The 21,874-nt window shown below is 42.6% G+C and overlaps 1 protein-coding gene across 7 annotated transcripts in view; it reads left to right on the forward strand.

Moving 5' to 3' along the window:
* The window catches only part of GATA2 (GATA binding protein 2), a 31,699-nt gene extending 21,856 nt beyond the window's left edge, over positions 1-9,843 (forward strand). For 5 of the 7 annotated variants that reach the window (XM_053377966.1, XM_053377965.1, XM_053377967.1 and 2 more), the window contains exons 4-6: positions 1,506-1,684; positions 7,916-8,041; positions 8,911-9,843. In XM_053377966.1, coding sequence (XP_053233941.1) covers positions 1,506-1,684; positions 7,916-8,041; positions 8,911-9,210 — 605 coding nt within the window. In that variant the 3' untranslated portion in view covers positions 9,211-9,843. The remainder of the gene's footprint in view (positions 1-1,505; positions 1,685-7,915; positions 8,042-8,910) is intronic. The other 2 variants (XM_053377969.1, XM_053377968.1) reach the window with 2 other exon arrangements.
* The last annotated feature ends 12,031 nt before the right edge of the window (positions 9,844-21,874 follow it).

Below are 21,874 nucleotides of genomic sequence, written 5' to 3' on the forward strand. Positions count from 1 at the left end.
ACAGGATATATATGTCTATACACACATCTCTTTTCAAATGGCTAGTAATTCAGAAACATGATCTCTTTTATGAGCATTGCAACCCAAATATCACATGTTTTTACTGCTTCAGGATCTCCACTTCAAATTGCTCCCTTTCAAGAGCGAGAGAATTCACATTTTCCCCAGGACCTGAGATAGATTACTGTCTCCAGTACATAGAAACAGAATGCAATTTTTAAAATATCCCACACCACTGTTACTTTTCTAAAGTGCTCCAAACTAGATAAAACAGTCACCTTGGAAAATTAGGTCTCAGCCCCTCCTCCCCTCCTCTCTCAGCACAAGGCTTTTTATTAGATGTGAGTTTTCCTAAGTGTTGTAATGGAGACCCTATCCTGTAGATGGAAGTGGGGAGAGTTCGTGACCATTTAATGTTTTTGTAGAAAAACCAAGACTCACGACAAGGCGACTCCTGCAGCTTCCTGCCCAAGGAGGGACAAAAGCAAGGAACTCAGCTTCACAGAGTTCCCTCATTTTTCACTCCAGCCTGTACTGTTTAAAAACCACCCACTCCATAGATTAAAGGAGACATAGATGCAGCAGAACTCAGCCTGCTCGAGTTACTGGCCAAAGTGTATTTCCTCTGCATTAAATACTGTATGATTTGCATAAACTGTGCTAAAAGAATTTCCTCTATTAACCAGACTTTTTCACAGACAAATGAACTTTTAGTAAATATCCTCCCCCTCCTTTTTTTTTAGAGGAACAAGCATGCACATATCAGAATCTTTCAAGTTAGGTCAATCCTTAAACATATAGCCAGTGAATATTTATGTATGATATGAACAAGCCAGCAACAAAGAGCATACTCAATCAATCAGAACTTCCTTATGAAATTGTAAACCGCAAGCTCAAAAAGTTAAATGTATACTCATTCAAAGAATACATTTCAAGCTGTTTTCCCTCCTATATATTGAAAACCCTTATTGAACTATTTCAGATCTTTGTCCACTTTCAAACTCTGCTTATTTCCAGAGAGAGTAGTATTCACAGTAAAAACAGTTTAGATCTGCTGGTGGTGGGAGAGTTGCCATTCTGTTTAGATAACTATGCTAACTCGGCAATGCAATCCATACAATTGTTGATGTTCCTACTTTGCTTTTCTTGGGAGTTTTTTTGGAGGGGGGGGAGTGAGGGGAGGAAAGAACAGTCCCAAATATGCTGTGGCCATAGAGCTGCATTAGACGGGAGAAGCAAAGCAGGACATTTTCTGCCACATTGTGATTGATACCAATGCAAGTTCTGCTAAATATAATTGCTTTCTGATCGCTGTGTACGAAATTGATGCTTGAAATTTGTGCAACTCTCCTGGATTTAGACCTTTATTGCATGCACTGTAGATGTTGCCATTCATGTCTTTTCTCTTGTTTTCCTCCCCTCTGTTTTGAATAATGTGCTGTTTTGATTTCTGGAATCTGCCTAAAAGGACAATGCAAAAAGCTTTTGTGAATTTGTTTTTAAAGAAAGAAATCCGGTTTCTTCGTGTTTCCATTTAGAAGGCAGAGAGTGTGTCAACTGTGGAGCTACTGCCACCCCTCTCTGGAGAAGAGACGGTACTGGGCATTACCTGTGTAACGCCTGTGGGCTCTACCACAAAATGAACGGTCAAAACCGACCTCTCATTAAACCTAAACGGAGACTGGTAGGTGTCTATTTCTCTCTACCAGCTTTGAGGCTAAAATGATTTAATGGGACCACACACACACACACATGCGTGTATGGTGATGAGAGGGCAACTTGACCCATCTCTGTGTGCTTCAGAGCCTGTATGGGATCTAGATATTGCACTGCACATGAGACCCATGTCACTCAGCGGTCACGGTGTCATTTAGAGACATACTTTCTTTTTTGCAGGGGGTCCTGCCCGCAGAACTTTGCATGCCAAGTTACAGAACAATAGCAATTTTGTTTGTGGATATACATCACACATTTAGTATTTGAGCGGCTTCTCTCCCTCCCCCCCCCAATCCATTGTTTTATTGTAGCTCTTAAATCGATCCTGTAAGGTAGGTTAGTGCTATTATTTCCATTGTGCAGGGGTAAGGACTGAGGCCGAAAGAGGGTGGGTTGCCTAAGGCTACAGAGTTGAGTTCGCTGCAGAGGTGAGATTTGTAGCTCAAAGACACTAGCCAGTGTGAAACCACCAGCTCACCTTCTCCTGTTCTGTCTGTATTTTCTCTAAAGCGCTGGCTGTTGAAAGGTGTGTAACCAATTGTGCCTGCCTGTTTGTTCCTGTGGCTGCATTCTGTCCCTTTTATCCAGAAAGGACAGCTTTAATTCATTTGACCTCTTGGACAGTTCAGAAGTAGGCTGGAACTGAATGTGTTAGTCATGTATGCCCTTCCAGCCCAAAAGTCCAAAAAGAGACCCAAAGCATAAAGTGTAAAGGGGGAAAAAAAGAGAGATTGGGAAATCAGATGCGTCAAAGTTGTTGCTATCTGCTCAGTAATTATTTTGATAAAGTAATTTTTGTACTCAGAGATTCCATGGTAAAGCTAACATTAGCTCTCTCTTTTCTCTCTCTCTCTCTCTCTTTGGGCAATTCTCTAATTGCCTTTTTAAAAGAACTGATTATTTTTCCATGGAGTCACCTATACTGTGTATTTTCATTTGAGTGATTAAAAAAAATAAATTCTAGGCTCCTGGTAGTAGTTTCCTATCCGGATATCTGTACTCTGAAGATAAGGAAACTTTGTGTATCTGTTTCCTGACTCTAAAAGCTTTAAAGAGTTTCTATAGACAAGCCATGCCAGTCAGGCTGTCTGTTTTGAAATTGCGAATATGCTCCACTCTACAAATGCTTGTAAAAAAAATATGCTAAGAATAATAAATATTTTTCTTTTTTGGAGCAATGTGGTTTGTGGGGTTGGGTGGAGGTCCTAAAACTCTCCCTCATCATTTGGGGGGGGGGCGTTTTTTGCCTCAGCAAGAACTAGGAGGAGACTGAAGGAGCCGCTCTAGTAATCTAAAGCTAGGATGGGCTACAGTGGGGGTCGGCTGTGAGTCAGAATTTCAACAGGGCGAGCTTCTTAATAGGCTTGCTTTCCTTCTGAAGTGAGTGACACGTCTAGAAAAATGTTAAGACAACAGTGTAACATTATCGTCTCTCGCAGGCTAAACTCCATGCCAGACTAAATGGGACAGGCCATAGAGTTAAGCGGCAGAGTCTAGTATCAATAAACTATCTCAAATATGCAAACATAGCTCTCTGCTTTCCAATGTTTGGTGGGAGACTGCAAGTCCTTAACTCACTGCAAGTTTCTGGAGTTTGTGTTACTATATATTTTTTATTTGTTAGATCAAGGAGTGAGCCAGGACAATCCAAATTCTAAGAACTTTCCAATATTATAAACAATCGGTGTTGAAAAATCACCACTGTTGTCCCCTAACAATGATATTAATTTTAAAATACTGCACCACCTTTTTTTTACCCACTGAGACCTCCAAAAAGCATTGCAAAATTTGGAAGTCTGGATAAAAGATGAAAATGTTTATAAACTGTGCCAGAAAGCTGTAGCCGTATAAGAGATAAGAAATAATCTTGATCCAGTGATAGGGATCTAAACATTGCTCGGCTGCAATGAAAGCATGATGGGGTGGGGAAGGCTAGCTTCAATCATTCAGCCTGAACATCTAGCTCTATTTAAGGGTGTTGTTGTTGTGGTTTTTTTTGGGAAGGGGGGTCTCAGTGCTCGCAGGCCAATAGCAGATTAGTGCTGTGATGGGCTTTTGAGTTAAGCCCTTCATAACACACATGAGCCAATAGGCAGAGTAGGAACACTAGAAAGCGCAGGACTCAGTTTGAGAGCCTTTGCCACTATTCCCTCACCCCATCTTATCATCCAGAAGTCCCTTACAGTGCTGGGGCCTCAGTGGGGGACGGCAACACCTAAGCTATGCCCCAGGCGTCCCCTTTCCCCAGCTCTGGTCCCACTTGAACTGATCACAGCTGTGAGAAGCTTCTACTCACCAGACTTCATCACTCTGAGAACCAGGGGCAGTTACTTGGCCTTCTTTTGCACTCCTAGTTCTTTGAATGGGACTCAGTAGACTTGCAATAAGTTGGGAGGGGGGCCTTAGCCCAGTGGCAAAGTATGTATGTGCTTTTCCTGCAGAAGCAATGGTAGTAATTCACTTTCTGGCAAGTAACAGGTTAGTTTATTACAGGATTTCCCAAACCTGGGGCTCCAGATGTTTTTTGGACTACAGTTCCCATCATCCCTGGGCACTGGTCCTGCTTGCCATGGATGATGGGAGTTGTAGTCCAACAACAGCTGGAGACTCAACTTTAGGAAACCCTGGTTTAGTACATTATTTGGATTAGGTGGTATAGGATGTGGAAGACTTGCTTTGACCCTGGGGAGCTATTACCAGTCGAAATGGACACTACTGGGCTAACTGAAAAACAGCCTGATGTAACAGAAGGCTCTGTCTTATAAGGAGCTTCTGAAAACAACTTTGGTGAACAGAATAGTGTAATTGCAGTGGCACATTACATTTTCATGCTTTACACAAAAAACTCCAATGGCACGCGTTCCCCGATTCCACTACCACGCTTTTTCACATAGTTCCCATTCATTTCAGTTGGTCTTGTAGAATAGAACTTCTTGGAGGATTATGAGATTATGATCCAGGGAGCAGATGTGCCTCTGCTGCACTTCAGGGCAACCAATTTCTACCACCTGAATTAGCCTCTTAATTTTGTCTCATGGTATGGTCAACTCCAGTTATAATGATTTTTTCAATAGTCCTTTTATAATATTGCTTTGTTTCTGAACGTGCTTTCCTTCCATTCATTTTGTAACTTTATGATTCAGATATATTTTTTTCTGCAGCTCCTAACACGTTCTTGGTGCCAAACGTAGCAATAGCAGCAGTTGTAAAAATAAATGTATGCTTCTCTCTTTTTCTCTTTCTCTCTCATTTCTCTACTCCTGAGAGCTGGCTATTAAAGATAAACATGCTTAGTTGTGAGACTCATGATGAAATTGTGAAAATTGGTAAGCACAGTCATGAGCTTTTTAGTATACAGTGGTACCTTGGTTTACAAACTTAATCCGTTCCAGAAGTTCGTCCTTAAATCGAAGCCGTTCTTAAACCGAGGTGCGCTTTCCCTAATGAGGCCTCCCACCGCCAGTGCCCTTTCACTGTTCGGCTTCCATTCGTAGAACGAGGTAAAGTTTGCTAACTGGAACACTACATCCATGTTTGCAGAGTTCATATACCGAATAGTTTGTAAACAGGGCTGTTCTTAAACCGAGGTACCACTGTACACTGAAAGGCTTGGGAGAATCGGTGACCGTTGTGCACAGTCAAGATGGTTTGATCGTTTGTCCTCATACATAAGACATTCCCAGGATTGCAGCTGAAATCAGGTGGAATAAGAGCAGTGGCAGCACCCTATGTAGATAGGCACATTTTTTTTATCTAAACTGGATCCAGAGTAGAAGTCTGTGCTATATTCTGCCATAGTGGGGTGCCATCTCGCTTATTGCACGTTTTGTGTCAGCTTCAGAAACTGGGCTTGTAGAAATTGGATGAGTGTCACAGGTTGAGCCATAAGGCGCTGTCGTTGTACACATTTCATTTGCTTGGATGGTGCAATAATGTTCATGGAGCTTTTGAGGATCAGCTCATCCATGCTTTTTACATATTTGTATATATTTCCCTGACACACTCATTAGGCTGTGCCAAACATAGTGTACTGAACATATTTCCTGGAGCAGAATACCTTTGAACCCTTTGTATGAAGGATTCTTTCCTAAAAGAGAGGGTGCATTTCCTCCCCTCCTAAAATTTTCTGAAATGACCCCATTGTTTTCAGGGTTATGGGTCACTCAGCCAAGTGCCAATCTAGGGGGGAAAGAGTTTTCCCCCCTGAATGTAAATCTTACTTAGGTTGCTTTCATGTTGAGGAGCTCCCTCCCTCCCTCCCCACTCCTTGGGGGCCCAAGCAACATTATAAAACAACAGTAAACACTAAACACAATCCACAGGAGCTTTTCAGTTCAGTCTGGTGGCCCTAGAGCTCATAGCTTCCAATTTAGCAGACTCTGTAGCAAGGCTGAAGTTATACTAAATGCTTAGCAAGTCAGAAGGACTAGTTTAAATTTAATATTCCAGTGCAAATTCAAACATCTTCAGAAGTGTATAGATGTGGTCATATATATTGGGTGCCAGTGCAGTATTGCACATCTTCATGTTGCTGCCATGTCACAGGCAGATTAATCAGCCCAGTTTTTTTAGGGTCCGAGGGTTAAGCAAAGCATTGAGTTTGAATTGACTAGCTGCCTAAATACACTAAACCATCAGGTTACAAATTAGAATCAAATGCATAGTTTTTGTCGTGGTTAGAACTAAATGCACTCCTGCTGCATTTAATACACAGACAAGAGAACGGTACAAACTCATTTTATTCAAGTGACCTGGATGATCAGAAATATGGATAACTGCTGAATATACCTCATACTTCATGAGGGATGGGTGCATTAGTTTGAGGGAAACATTGGTGGTGCTATACAATGTGTCATACAAAATGGCAATAAATATTCTTTTAAAAGCAAGGAGTTTGAGATAATGAGAACAGGGAATTTTTAATTTTTTTTTACTGTTCCACAAAGTTCTGTATATGGGTAATGGGCTATAGCCAAATAAGTTATTCTCAGAGTAGATAAAGTTAATGAACCAAAGTTAGTTATATATGTTAGCTTTAATGGGTCTACTGAATAGAACTAGCATGGGAGGTTGAGTCAAATTAGACACCGTGAGTAAAGCATCTGGGCAATCAGTGCTTTTTTTTCAGGGGGTGCTTAGTACTGGCATCTCTTTTTGTTGTTAAAAACTGTGACGCTTACTGTAACAACTTCACGTTGAGTACTGGCACCTATTTTTCTAGAAAAAAGCACCTCGTGCAAGAATGTGTGCGCAAAGGCTTCACATGGAAGGGTGCAAACCTTCTCTCCCCCGCTCCCCACCTTCTCTTTCTGTGCTCTTCTGTTTTAAGACACTTTCTCCCAGTTCTGGCTCAGGTGACGGAAGTGAAACAGCCTAGAAGAAAGTTGCTTAAAGTAGTGGAACACAGCAAGTTACGGGTTTGGGTGATGTTCAGTCCGTTCTCCTGCTCCTCTCTTGCTTTACAGTTGTATCTCGGCTCCCGAGCGATCGAAACCCGGAAGTGAGTGTTCTGGTTTTCGAATGTTCTTTTAGAAGTGGAATGTCTGACGGGGCTTCCGCTGATTCCGATTGGCTGCAGGAGCTTCCTGAAGCCGATCAAAAGCCGTGCTTTGGTTTTTGAACGTTTTGGAAATCAAACCGACTTCCGGAACAGATTCTGTTTGACTTCTGAGATACGACTGTATATACATGGATAACATGACAATTCACATGCAGTTTTTCCACACTGTTCATACAGCCCAGAGCTCCAGGTGCATTTTTGATGCACACATTAAGCTCTTGCACAGTTGGAATTTTCCATTTAGTTCTCCGGCGCAGAAGAATGAGAGGCCAAGCAGGTGGGCAAGGAACTACTAGACTGGTGCACTAATGCACATACACCCCCCACAATTTTTGAGCTATGGGACCGAACACCTTCAGGCATAACATCCCAGGTTAGCTACCAAATACATTTGATAGAGTAATGTACCACCCATCCACACATTAGCATTAGGTCCAGGTTTACATTTTCAAAATGGATCATTAAAATCCCAGAACAAATGGGAGTGGGGGTGGAACATAGAAAGGGTTTTTCCCCCCTGCTGTGTGTGTGTGTGTCATTTATTTCATTAAAAAGCTTGCTTCTTAAAAATTAAATTATATTGCACGTGAACCATTGAAAGAACAGATTGTTCAACATATTCTCCCCCCCTTTAATTAGTCAGCAGCTAGGAGAGCAGGAACTTGTTGTGCCAACTGCCAAACAACCACCACCACCTTATGGCGACGTAATGCGAATGGGGACCCAGTGTGCAATGCCTGTGGACTGTACTATAAATTGCACAATGTGAGTATTTGCCTGCCATGTGTCGCCCTTTTGCTTGCTTAGCTGCGATTGATGCCGCAACTGCATGGCGTCCACCAGCCCCTGTGTATTCACTGCAGGGAGTCCTTTTATTTTTTTATTTAAAGAGAAAAGCTTTTTAGGGTTCCCCTGGGAAGTCACCGCCATTCTTTGTTGGCATAGTGATGTGGAATTCAGTGACATTACAATGTATTAGCTTGGCTTCTAAAGCACACGGGTGATTTAAGCAAAATAGGGTTAGAACTTTTGGTTATAACCCAAACACTGCATGGTTCTCTGCCTTTCCCAGAAATTCAGAGGACATTTCAAATGGATTCATGTAAAGTTTAATTCAATCGGGGTATCTTTATATAAGTTTGGCACTGCATGAAAGAAATTGTAGAATGCTCTGATCGGTTCCAAATTTTATATATCTGAACATAGAAATAGTGCAAACTTTCTTCTTTTTAAAAATTGAAACACTCCAGCTTTAGAATCTGGTGCTGTGTGTTTGCCTCCCCCTCCCTCTTTTTTTTTTTTTAAAAGGAAATCTTTTTTTCTTTCTTTTTTAAATTAGGAAATGAATGAAGGTTAAGGGCTAAGGCTAAGGAAAGGAGGGGTGGAAACTGCCAGTATTTGGTCCAACTTGCTTTTTCATGTCTGAAGTTTTCCAGTGTGGTTTCATTAAACAAATCAAATTTTATAAACAAAATCTGTGGGGAGGAAGGAGGAGATGTAGGCTTTTCGTTTTGTTTTTTGGCCTGAAAATGATTTCTGTCCGGGAAACTCTCAGGGGCTGTTTAAATATTTTTATTTTTGTACACAAGAAGGTCGTTTTGCTTGCATGAGCCTGATTTTCTCATTTCTTGCAGGTGAACAGGCCTCTGACTATGAAGAAGGAAGGAATTCAGACCAGAAATAGGAAAATGTCTAACAAGTCAAAGAAGAGCAAGAAAGGCTCTGAATGCTTTGAGGAACTTTCCAAATGCATGCAGGAGAAATCTTCTCCATTCAGTGCTGCTGCCCTTGCCAGTCACATGACACCGATGGGGCATTTGCCACCTTTCAGCCACTCTGGACATATCCTGCCAACGCCTACCCCCATTCACCCATCTTCCAGCATCTCATTTGGACATCCACATCCATCCAGCATGGTCACAGCCATGGGATAGAATCTGAAGATCCTAACAGAGAACTTGAAAACACTGGGCTTTGCCCATAAGACAACAGCGAGGGAAAAAAATCTGCCCAGAGGAGAGAATATAGGGAAGGAAGAGGAACGAAAGGGGATCTCATTCCAGTGTGGTTCGACTCCTAGCGCTAGACTAAAACTTTGCAGTGATGGGTCTTCTGCAGAAATGCTTAATGGTGCCTGTTATGCACTTTGCCCCCTCAGGTAAATGGAGAAAGAGGAACTCACCTGTCTGAAATGATACCTTCTGGTCCCAGCAGAAAGAAAAGGTGGCTGAAGCAGTCGAAGAAGCTGGAGCCAGCTTTCCTTTCTCTTTGTTAATTACTGTGAATATTGTAAAGAGATTAGCAGCCTCCCAAGGCAAGAGGAAGCTCAGTGGTAGCCGCCCATGCTGGATTTCTATCACAGACTTTGTGTTCAGGGGAGGAAAAATGGACAACTTTATAAAAAAAAATCTACTTTTTAAGAAAAGAAATCAGATACAGGAAAAAAATCATTATTTATTTTGCTCTTGTGTTCCAGAAAGAGCTTCAAAACTCTTGCATGTTCTTGTGGATCTTATTTTATTTTTTTATTTTGTTTAAAGAAACGTCCACCCAGGTAAAGTTTTTTTTTTAAAAAAATCTTCTTCTTATTGCTTTAATGGCCACTCTTGATTCTCTTCATCACTTTTAAAAAATCTACTAGGAAGGGGCTGTGTATGTGAAAGAGGGAGAAATTTGGCGCTGACCTAGGTTCCAACAGCCTCAAGGTGCAGATTATTTTGACATAATTTCTGTATTCATTTTTGTCAATGTGAAGGTCTTTTGTTTAAAAGCGTGGCATCCTACAAGAAGACCAAGATACACTGGACAAATGGCTAAAAGGTTTTTCCATAATGAACAGTCCTGCATTGGCCGGAGGGCTAAAATGCATAAAATCGGCATTTCTTCCCCATCATACCTCTCTGAGCATCTAGTTGGTTGTAGAAAGTGATAACAGGTATACTCGCATCCCAGGCTGCCCTGGTTCCCCACTTCTCTCTTGCTCCTTCCCAACAGCAGGTCTGAACTGCATCTCCTCCAGTCATGGATTGTGTCATTTTAGATAGAGCACACCAGTCCACCAAGTTCCATGATTTGCTCCATCCGCCTAGCTTGGGGGTTGCCAACTTTTTTGGGAACCCATGGGCACATTCAGAAAATGGGCACAACACACACACACCACAGCCAAGCATACATTGCAATCCATTCTATTGACCGCAATAGAATGCTTCTTTCGTTGTCTGACATCAGCGGCAGGAGGGGACCCCCTGGGTGCCAAGGGAGACTTCTGTGGGCACATCTGTGCCTGCAGGCACCGTGTTGGCAATCTGAGATCTAACTCCACAACCTCTGTGCCCTATCCGCTCTCAACCTCCCGGTCAGTGCAGGGCTGCCGCACTGTTTCTATCACTCCTGTTATCTGTGCCTTCTTTCCCTGTTCCCCCGTCTGCACAAAGACATGCCCTTCACACCAAAAAGCCCTACTAACTCCTGGCACTAGGAGCCCCCAGAACCTAAAAACGTCCCTCATTGAGGCACCACCTTTATGCATTGCTCTTGTTCAGTCTCCAGTCGCTCTGGTGGTTTTTGTGTAGAGTTCTTGTTTCATATGAACCTAGGAAGCTGCCTTATACCAAGTCAGATGATTGGTCAATCTAGCTCAGTATTACCTACAGAGACCGATGGCAACAACTCTGCCATCTTTCCCAGCTGCACCTTGAGGATGGGGGGGGGGCTGCCCTGTTTGTGCTGCAGCACAGACAGTTTGGTATAGTGAGCCGCCCTAACACTGATTCAGACCCTCCTTGTATCCTGCTCAGTACAGTCTGCTGAGATTGGAGGTATGGCAGGTGGTCTCCCAGGTCTCGGGCAAGAGTGTTTCTTTTCTGAGACGGTGATGCCAGATGCTGAACCTTTGACACACAAAACCCTGGAGCTGTAGCCCTTGCTTTAGTGGTCTGTGCCCCTGGATCTAACACGCAACCCTTAATTCAGGGCAAGGGAAAGAAAACTGTATTGAGGATCTGCCATGATGCTTTTGTTTTGTCTGTTTGATTAGCAGACCTTGCCCAAGATATGAAGAAATGTTAGGGTAGCTAATTCCCTACTAGATGTTTTAAATAATGTGTCCAGAGCTGGAGTTTGCCATCTGTAGGCATGCATGTCACACAGCACCTTTCCTAGCTGTGAAACTGGTGAAGGGTGGAAAATAGGTGACGGTCTATAAGGGAGAGTGGTGGAAGAGAGAGAGAGAGAGACCTGTTTTCAGATTTGTCCAGTAGTTCAGACATAGCAACAGCTACTGAGTGATCTGCTACTGGGGAGCATAGACGGGTATGCTGGCCGTTTCCTATAGCACATATATGTTTGTTTTTTGTAAGGAAAATCACAAATGTTGAGAAACAGAAAAAAAAGTTATATCCCATTCTGAAACCATATTGTACGTAAACAACCGAAAAATAAAGCTCTTGCCAGTGTGAAGTGTATTCTCCTAATTGTTATGATCTGATGACTTTCATGATCACAAGGTCCAGTATAACATATGATGTACATATTTAGCTATATTTCTGATGAGAAAAAAAGCCCCTGTGAGCAAAGGGGTTTGATAATGTAAACCGCATAAGCTTAATTCTGTGACGAGCTTTTTCTTGTTTGTTTTTTTAATGGTTTTTTTTTTAATCAAGCCAATTGTATCTTAACTGCAAAAGTCTGCTTAAAACAAAAAAACAAAGGTGTACGTTGGTTTTGGTTTCTCTTTCCTGCCCCCCCCCCCAATATATAATTCAGCTGTTTTATAAAGAACGAAGGACCAAGCATCCAAAGCGAAAAGTTGCTTTCCTCCCTTTTCCGGTTGGTGTGGGCATATATAGCTGCACTTTGTGAAGAAATAGAAATAATCGCCAAAACAAGTGGAAGAGAAATTCTGTCTGGGAGAAATGGCATCTTCAATTGACAAACTGGGAAATTAAACTACCTTTTATATTTAAGGGAGGCGGGGGGCTTTAAAAAAAATATGGTACAGTTATACACGATTTGTAACTCAATTCAAATTCTTTAGGGGTGGGAGTGGCTGGGTGAGAGCATGAGAGGCTTCATGAAATTGGGGGAGAATAGCCGCCCAGTGCTGCTGCTGCTGCTCCACAATCTTCCTTTGTCTCTGTGGGGTGAGCCCTCGACAAGCCCCGCTTTGGTGAATGGAGATTGTGCAGCAGGAGTGCTTGCTGGGCAGGGTCCACACAGTCGACAAAGTGCAATATATTGTCAGTCACTGCAGCGTATAAGAACCGCAGTCAGGATTTAAATTATTTTGTACTTGTATCAGCATAAAGATTTGGCAGTATTTTCTGTTTTGTTTTTTAATTTTGGCTTAATTTTTGGTTTAGTGAACTAAGTTATTGTTAATTATGTACAACATGTTTATATATTGTCTGTAAAAAAAGTGTATGCTTCCCTCATATTCCTTCAAGGTGAATACTGCTAAGAATAATAATAAAAAATACCCCCTTTTTGTGAAAGCAAGTTTTTGCTCTCTCTCTACTTTAGGTCTCTGACTTTTTCAGATCTGGGACCCACTTTGAACCCAAATGTGCATTTGGGGACCTGCTTCTTAATCTTTTACTGTATATTTGCATGCTGGAAGTGCCATTGTTGGGATCCACTTTGGATCAGGCTGTGACGCTGTGGCACACACCAGTTGAAGAGCACTGGTCTCTAGATGATGTTGCTTCATAGGGCAGTGTGGTGAAAGGATGATACCTAAGCTATGAGTTTCTGGAGTCATCATGATGGGTCTTGGGTGTTTGTGACAGTATTGGAAGAGAAGCCATGGGAATTTTTTCTCCTGCAGCAAGCATTAGGCACAAAAGCATATCTCCTGAGCACACAAGCTGCCCTGGAATTTCCCCACACAGACATAAGTTCCTTATGCTATAAGCAGATGTTCCAAAGAATCTTTTGAGTTTGGGGAGTAGCTTTTTGAATGCACAGGCTGCTGCTGCAATTTGGACCAGGTGGGTCAGAAGATCCACTTACCATTCAGTGTTATCAGTGCTTTTTTTCTGATGGTATTCAAAGGTATGAAGACAGTGCAGCTTGATTGGGAAGAGGGAGGTGGTAGAAAGAATTGCCATAACAGTTAACTTGAGAATTTAGATTTAAGGCCATTTTCATTTGTAATGCCAAAAAGTGCCCTTGAGCTGCTTCTCTATTTTTGCCAGAAGTGAAGGATGGAAATGCAAGACAGAAGATGAAGGGCAGTCAGTTTTAAATTTGATAACATTGCACCCAATGTAGGTTTCACAATACAGACCTAACAGTTTCAATTTCCTGTGTGAAAACTCACTTTGTTTACACACACACACTCCAGTTTTTGGGCACTGAGCAATAACCTGGGTCAGAATTCAACATGCAATGTCTGTAGCTCTACCAACAATGCCAGATTTTATATTGTAACACATTTTAATACAGATCTTTTCACTGTTAATAAGTTTTAGCAGCTTATTAAATGAGGGCAGAAATAAATCCCTGTTGCAGTAACATTTATCTGGCACAGTGTCTCTGATAGCTAGACCTGATTTGGTGGGTTTCATTACACTGGTTTCAGTAGCACTTAAAAGCATGCTTAACTTCCTCTGGATTGTGTCTATAGGGTGATACGCAATGAAATGGAAGTGAGCCTGGGGCTTGGAATGCATACATATAGTTTGGTTATAGGATAGAGGATCAATTCTCCCCAACCTCCAGTTGCCCACATCACTGTTGCATACTGGGATGATGAGGACAAAGCCAATTCAGCATTCCCACTGTTGCATTTGCACTGTGCTGCCCTCGCTGCTGCCATTTCCCTCTCCATCCCAGAATGCAGCAGTGATGCAGTTGAGCTTGAGCGGAGGTCTGGTTAGGACCCACAACACCACCATCTGCTACTGCTGTTATGTTAGCAAAACATACTTCCCCTTGTGCTTCTGCTTGTGCAACAGGATGTCAGAACTGACTGGGTCACCCACCCAGACTGTGACCATTAGACCTTTCTGGGCAGGAAAGAGTAAAAAGGGCTTCTTTTTCCAGATAAGCCATACTTGAGCAACAAGGTCTCTTTGGACACTATTCTGCCGCCGCCTTTGGTCTGTGCTCCTGCTTTGTCCTCTAGTCCTGCCATGCTCCCTGGTCCTGTCTCCTAGCTTATTCCTTGAGCCTGATGCCTGGTTTGTCCTTAGGTCTTGCTATACCCAAGGGTTCTCATCTTTGGCCTGTCTCCCCAGCTTTTGGCTCACTTCAGACTGCTGCCCACAGCGTAGCCCTTACACTCTGGAACATGTTAAGTAATAGCTGGGTGCCTCTGCAGAATATCTTTTCCTCACCACTGAATAACCGCAAGTAGTTACCACATCTAGAAATAGGAATAAGGCAGATCCCCATCTCGAAGGGAATCTCTTCTGGTCCAGCTTGAGTCCTGGTAACATCCACAAGGCACAAAATGTCCCACAGCTCCACTAGAGGCATTTGATTGTTACAACCACTACATAAAATATAACTATATTGTTTACATAGTTTTATTATCTGTAAAAAAAATATCAAGCTGAATATTATGTGTGTCTGCAGATACTGTTGTACAGCACCTGAAAAATCAACCAGAATAACACTTGGGGCAATGTCTGTCCTTAATTGCAATGATAAAGAACACAGGATATCTCAAACAGTATTATTTATTTAAAGCAGGTGTGGGGGACCTCCTTAATTAAGACTGAGGGCCACATTCCCTTCTGGGTGACCTTCCAGGGGCCACATGCCATTGGTGGGCAGAGCTGGGCCAAAAGTGGGCAAAGTAACAAAAGTGAATGTTATTTTGTGTACAGTAGGTTTGTTTCATCAAACTCAGATTTTCTATTCTTTATCCAGAAAAGCAAGAAGCATTATCGGAGTTCACTTACACATTCTGGGAAGGCAAAAGCAGTTGAGGAGGGTGCAGATCAGGGCTGCTAAGGCTCTGGAGAAATTGTGGCCAGGGAAGACTCCTAAAAGCCAGCCAAGCAGGCCTGGAAGATCACATTTGGGTGCTGGGCCTAAGGTTCCCCATTCCTGATTTAAAGCCTGCATGCAGCTTTGTTTAAACGAACATGCTGCTTTTCTCAGTACAGTGGTACCTCGGGTTACATACGCTTCAGGTTACATATGCTTCAGGTTACAGACTCCGCTAACCCAGAAATATTACCTCAGGTTAAGAACTTTGCTTCAGGATGAGAACAGAAATTGTGCTCCGGCGGCGCGGCAGCAGTAGGAGGCCCCATTAGCTAAAGTGGTGCTTCAGGTTAAGAATAATTTCAGGTTAAGAACGGATCTCCGGAATGAATTAAGTACTTAACCCGAGGTACCACTGTACAAAGAAGAACAGCTGCCTTTCTTTTATTGGTAATATCAGTAGCAGTGGATGGTGGGGTGGGGTAGTGGTACTCATCTGCCTGCCCCCTGTTCACCCATGCTGCTGCATCCTGGGACAGAAAGGGCTGAGCCAGTGGAGAGGACAGTATGGTGCAAATGCAGCAGCAGAACCAAACCAACTCTCCTGCCAGTGTGTTTGCACCATGCCAACCTCATTGCCACCTCACTCTTCCCTCTCTCTGTCCTCTGGTATGCAGCAGTGGTGTGGACAACCAGAAGTCAGGGGAGCACCACCACCACACTCCACCAAACACAACACTAAAACTAATGAAACATCATGCGCTTGACACAACTGGCAAAATTAATAGTAACAATGCAGAGATATGGACAACCAGTCAAGAGGTAATAAAAAGTCTGGACGAAGAGGTGATACAGATTTCAATCAAGCATCTCAAGATTGCAATAGAGCATGCCTGGTGGATTTTTTAAAAGAGGGCATTCCACAACACTCATCCACCACTGGACATGCTCTCCTCTTAGTAGGGGACAACTTAACTGCCAGCAGTGGTGAGTCTTGAAATACAGTAGTGACTCCTCATCACCCTAATCCAAAGGATGGGGACTGACCCATATATGGGAAGGTGATCCCCAAGGGATTCTGAACCCAGGCCACTTTGGGTGTTCTAGGTGCCTAAATTCATTTGCAACTCATTTTCTCCACAAACGCTGCAAGAGTTTCTCGCTGGTGGAGAGTCCTGACATTACTTGTCTTTGGATTCTGTTGTTAGGATTAATGTTTTAAGCCATGCTTAATTGTCATGTCTCTAAGGCCACATCAAACACCTAGAAGATTAGGTTACAGGCAGCGTTTGATGTCAAAATACAGGGGAAAAATAGATTAAGAGCAAAAGAAAATAGTCTACCTTTTTAGATTTATTTATTTTTTGCCGAGCTTTTCGACTGGCACATAAAAAGAATGTTTTTTAAAAGGGCAGTTCCCTCCCCCCCAAAAACCCAAATCTCTTTCATCCTCCACCCCCCCCACCAGCAAAATGCCATGGTTTTACCTATTGTGGCTTGAAAGAGTTAATGCACTCCCTCTTGGGTAGTAAACACAGCATAATTAATGCAAACTTCTTAAGCTATCTGGGTGACCTGCAGATGGCCCTTGAGAATTTTGTCATTTACTCCCTTGCCAAATATGTACCACTTACAGCTTGAAAAGTAGACAAAAGACGGCAAGCCACAGCAACAGAAATAGCTCTGTAACACAGTTACAGAATATACAAATCTAGGATGGGGATATACATGATTCTGCTTCTCCTTCCCTCTTGTTTCTTAAATGATGAAAGGTGACAGATTTTGTTAGTCTTGCAATATATATATATATATATATATATATATATATAAATTGGGGGGGGGGGGAGAGAGAGAATCATTGTAGGATGGCCAATAGTCAGACCAACTTCCTGTGAACAGTGACCCTGACCTGGAGTGTTGGAAAGGAATGTAGACACTCAGTTCCTGGCCTTTCCTCAGTCTCAGAGTATTAAGGAGGGGGCCCATTAGAGCTGACCTTATGGAGTAGCTTTGGGGAGATGAAAAAAGAAAGTTAGCGCCTCTGTTGATGTATTCAGACAAACAGCTAAAATGGTGAAGTGCAATTTATGCATGTGAGTATATTTAGCAAAGGAAAAAACGATAAACGAAAGTTAATCTTCACAGCTTTCCGGTAGGAATGCTGCCCACAACAAAAGAGACTTCAGAATTCTGAAATGTGTTGGGCACAATAAAACATTTTGGCACTTTGAGAGCCTGTTCTCCCTGGATTTTCCCCGAGTCCAGTGCCTTCCGCACTCACCCCCCTATTTCTTTGGGTTTGCCAAAATGTGCACAATGGCAGTGATTTAAAAAGGGTGCCACCATCACACAAATCATGGCTGCCTGCAAGGTGAATTCTCACATGTTCTGTTGCATTCGACTATATATATGAATGCATGCTGAATTCACATCATTGCAGGATTCTATACTTAGTAATTAAGCACTCCAGAAATCCTATTAATCAGTTGAAGTAGGTCCTGTATTGCCAGATTTCTTTAAATTTACCAGGGGTGGCCAACTCCCAAGAGATTGCGATCTACTCACAGTGATCTACCCCCTTTTTGGGGTAAGGTTGTTAAGCTTTTTTTAGGGTGGAGGAAAGCCCTGTTTTTTAGGAGGGCAGGGCAAAGCTTTTTTTTAGGGAAGCCAAAGTTGTTGAGGTTCTTTGGGGTGAGCCAGTGATCTACCAGTGATCTACCACAGATGTCCAGTGATCTGCTGGTAGATCACGATCTACCTGTTGGACATGCCTGAAATATACTATCAAACACTCAAGGAAATGAAGAGATAAAATTTACAGAAGGGAGGAAGGGCTGGCTTCTAAATTCAAGGATGGTTCATTGCTATGTGGTAAATACCTTTACCTTGCAAATAGCCCCTCCAGCCGTGAGTAAATAGCAGGGCTGTTGTGTAATTCCTTGATAATAGATAGGATAAGCAGAGGTTGCCCTGCAGTAAGAGTGTCATGTGAACAGGGCTAAGAAGCAAGAAGGAGTGAGTCATCAAGTGACAGTATGCCTTGATCTTCAACCTAGGCTGGATAAGGATGGGGGATCTTAAAGTGAAATGCTTCATTATCCCAAAGGTCCAAGGCATCCAGACCCTGTATGCAGCAGTGATTTCTTAAGTGGTATTAAATTATCACCATTAAATAGAAACAAGGTTGTATCTTAGCTGAACAACAGTTCTGCTGTTTTTAATCCATTTATAAACTTGATTCACATTACGTTTCCTTGTGTTGGATTCTAATGCCAGACACACAGCTATTAAAATGATGTGCTACTGGGTCTGTAGTGGGTTTAGGGGAAGCGGTGTGGGAGAAATCAAATGTCAGAACCACAAGTTTATTCAGGGTGAGTACAGTATTTATGCATTATGTATTTACGTATTATGTGCTTTTCCAGTCCAGAATTGCTCAAAATATTGAAGGATCATCAATAAAAATGGACCCAATCCTTATACTTTTTGAATGCACAAAGTTCTGTACATTACCTCAGTAACCCAGGTGACAATCTTTCGAGGTAGGAACCTATTTTGGCCGCCATTTTACAAATGGGGGTGGTGAGGGTCAGAAATAGTCGCTTGCTTCAGGACCCCTAGTGAGTTCGTGTCTTATCTGGACACTTCCTGCCTCATAATTCTTGTCCACCATCTTACTTCAGCTTAAAAGAAACAAAAAATACCTCCTACCCAAAGTACTTGAGAACAAGGCGCCTTTTCTTTCCTCCTTCATCTTAACAACTCCAACCCATCCTGGCAGCCTCAAACAAATAACATATCCAAAGGTTCTTTAATATTATAATTGTCATTATAACTGAGGGAAAGCTCATTAGTGGAGCATCTTCTTTGCACATAGAAGGTTCCAGGTTCAATGCTGGCATATCCAGGTCAGGCTGTGAGAGGCTCCTTGTCTGAAACCCTGGAGAGCCACTGCCAGTCAGTGGAGACAGTACCAAGATAGATGGACACTTGGTCTGACTTGGTATAAGGCAGCTTCCTATGTTCTTATGTTCCTATCCTTTCTGAGGTGAGGCAACCAGAGCTATACACAGTATTCCAAGTGTGGTTGCCCCATTGATGTGTATAACGGCATTAAGCTATTGGTAGTTATATTTTCAACCCCTTTCCTAATGATCCCTAGCATGGCACTCACCTTTCCACAGCTACCATACACTGGGGTGACATCTTAACATAAGAACATAAGAGCCTGCTGGATCAGGCCAATGGCCCATCTAGTTCAGCATCCTGTTCTCACTGTGGTCAACCAGATGCGTGTGAGAAACCAGTGAGCGGAAAATGAGCACAAGGGCACTCTCCCCTTCTGTGGCTTCCAGAAACTGGTATTGAGAAGCATTGCTGCCTCTTCACTGAGCTATCCACTACAACCCCAAGGTCCTGCTCCCAGCCAGTCCCTACCAGTCCAGATCCCATGAGTGTATCATGTTGGGAAACAGTTTTCAGGGTAATAAGGTTGAATGATGGAAGTTATAATAAATCTGGATGGGTACCACTTTGGCTACCCTTGCCTTGTTTTAGCTTACTACACTGTGGCATCTAAGACAGATACAGACTTAGCAACGGTCCCAGAGTGGTCATGAAGAGGAAGCAGCTACTGCACTGTTCTTCTTGACCAAAATAAGCTCTATTATCAAGAGGAGCAAGAGGCTGAATTCAGCTTGACTTGCAGCTTTGTCTGTTTCAGCTTGTCATCAGAAATGTTCTTCTGATGGTTTAATAAATCCTGCCGCATGCATCGTTTTATGATTCTTGGCAGCGCTGGAACTGCAGCATAGCTGTGGTAATGAATTGGTTTTATATTTGACCATATAGAGTCAGCAATAGAATTCAGTTAGCTGGTTAAGCTTATGTTTTTTATTTCAACCAAGTCTAATGTTGATTTCAACTCACAATGCACTGCGCTTGACAAAAACCGACCACACTCAGGAGTAGTCTTAATATTGTTGTTGTTATTTAATAATTTATTTATTTAATTTTGTGCACTGTCCTTCATCCATAGATCTCAGGGCCATTCACAGCATAAAAAATACAAGATAAAAATACAAAACACATAATAAAAATAAGAACAACAGCAGAACAAACCAATAACTCCCCTCCCCCAAAACAAAAGGTCATAGGATGTTAAACAGCCCATGGCTTAGTTGAAGTGGAACATGTTCACCTTGCACCTAAAGGCATCAGCCGAGCCTCCCTAGGGAGAGCATTCCACAAGCGGGGAGCCACCACAGAAATGGCCCGTTCTTGTGTTGCTACCCTCTGGACCTCTTGTGGAGGAGGCACATGAAGAAGGGCCCCAGAAGATGATCTCAGGGTCCCAGTAGGTTCATATGGAAAGAGATGGTCCTTGAGGTATTGTGTTCCTGAGCCGTTTAAGCCTTCCCAAAAGGCAAACACAACCTTTGTGCCCCTTTATGAGAAGCAGTTCTGGGCCAGCCCTTCAAAACTGAAGCACTCTGGAACACAGGAGGCAGCTTAAGCTTGGCCCATCTATATTGTCTGCATTGTCTGCAGTGACTGGCAGAAATTCTCCAGGGCTACTGAGACAAAGGGACATTCCCAATTCTACTGGGAGGTGCTGTGAATTGAACCACACAAGATATCCATAATGTCACAACAGACACATTAATAAAATGGAAACAAGGAACCTTTTCTACAAGATGTGACCAAACTCCTATGCTTCTGAAACGTTGTAAGTCTTGTGGGACAAAATGACTCATCAGTTCACAAAATGCTTTTAAGGTTGCCATATTTCCCCCCAATAAGGCTCTAGGGCCTTTAACATTTGCACAGCACCCGGAAATGCAATTGATGCAGAATTGCTGCATCCTTATGGGGAGTTGTTGTTGTTTTTGGCTAGCAGTTGGGGTATCCATGACAGCCACAGACCCCAATAGTGACTGCGGGCACTGCAGCTGTCCTGCTCCAGCTCCTTCCTCACACAGCAAACAGCTAGCTGAGGGACTTGTTTGCTGGGACCCCTGTTAGGGGAATATTTATTATATTTAATGCAGAGGCCTTGCACAAAAGTTAGCACAAGAGTGCTATTGCCCAAGACCTCTGTATTTTATTTTATTTTATTTTATTTTATTATTTCTGGCTGATATATATTATGGTTCCGACATGCAAGCAGCACGCAGCAACTGGTGGAAATAGGCACTGTCACATTGTTTGAGCTGGCAGAAACAAAATAGCTAGACTGTGCTCGGTTGAAGAGCAAACAGAAATAGGGGTTGTGGCAATAGGGAACACCCACCAAAATGCCACCACGCACGTGACAAACCATTCAAACAATGTGATATTGCAGGGGGTTGGACTAGATGACCCTCATGGTCTTTTCCAACCATACAATTTTATGATTCTGTGGCACCTCGACAGGAACAGTGACTGCAAATGTATCACAGTCCATTTTTACCTATTGGATTATTTGGGGTAAAGCTCAAGAGTGCTCAAGGGCACGCAGTATCGGCACCTCTCTTTTTTTAGAAGAAGAAAAGCACTGGCTAAAAGTGTGGCACTTACAACTTCATGGTGAGTTTTTTCTAGAAGAAAAACACTAGGTACAGGGAAATCTGTATTTAATGGGATTAAAAATAGACCTTGGCATTTTGATGACCATGTGTGGGT

This window comes from Podarcis raffonei, chromosome 2 (assembly GCF_027172205.1).
Source record: "Podarcis raffonei isolate rPodRaf1 chromosome 2, rPodRaf1.pri, whole genome shotgun sequence".
Classification (NCBI taxonomy): Eukaryota; Metazoa; Chordata; class Lepidosauria; order Squamata; family Lacertidae; genus Podarcis; species Podarcis raffonei.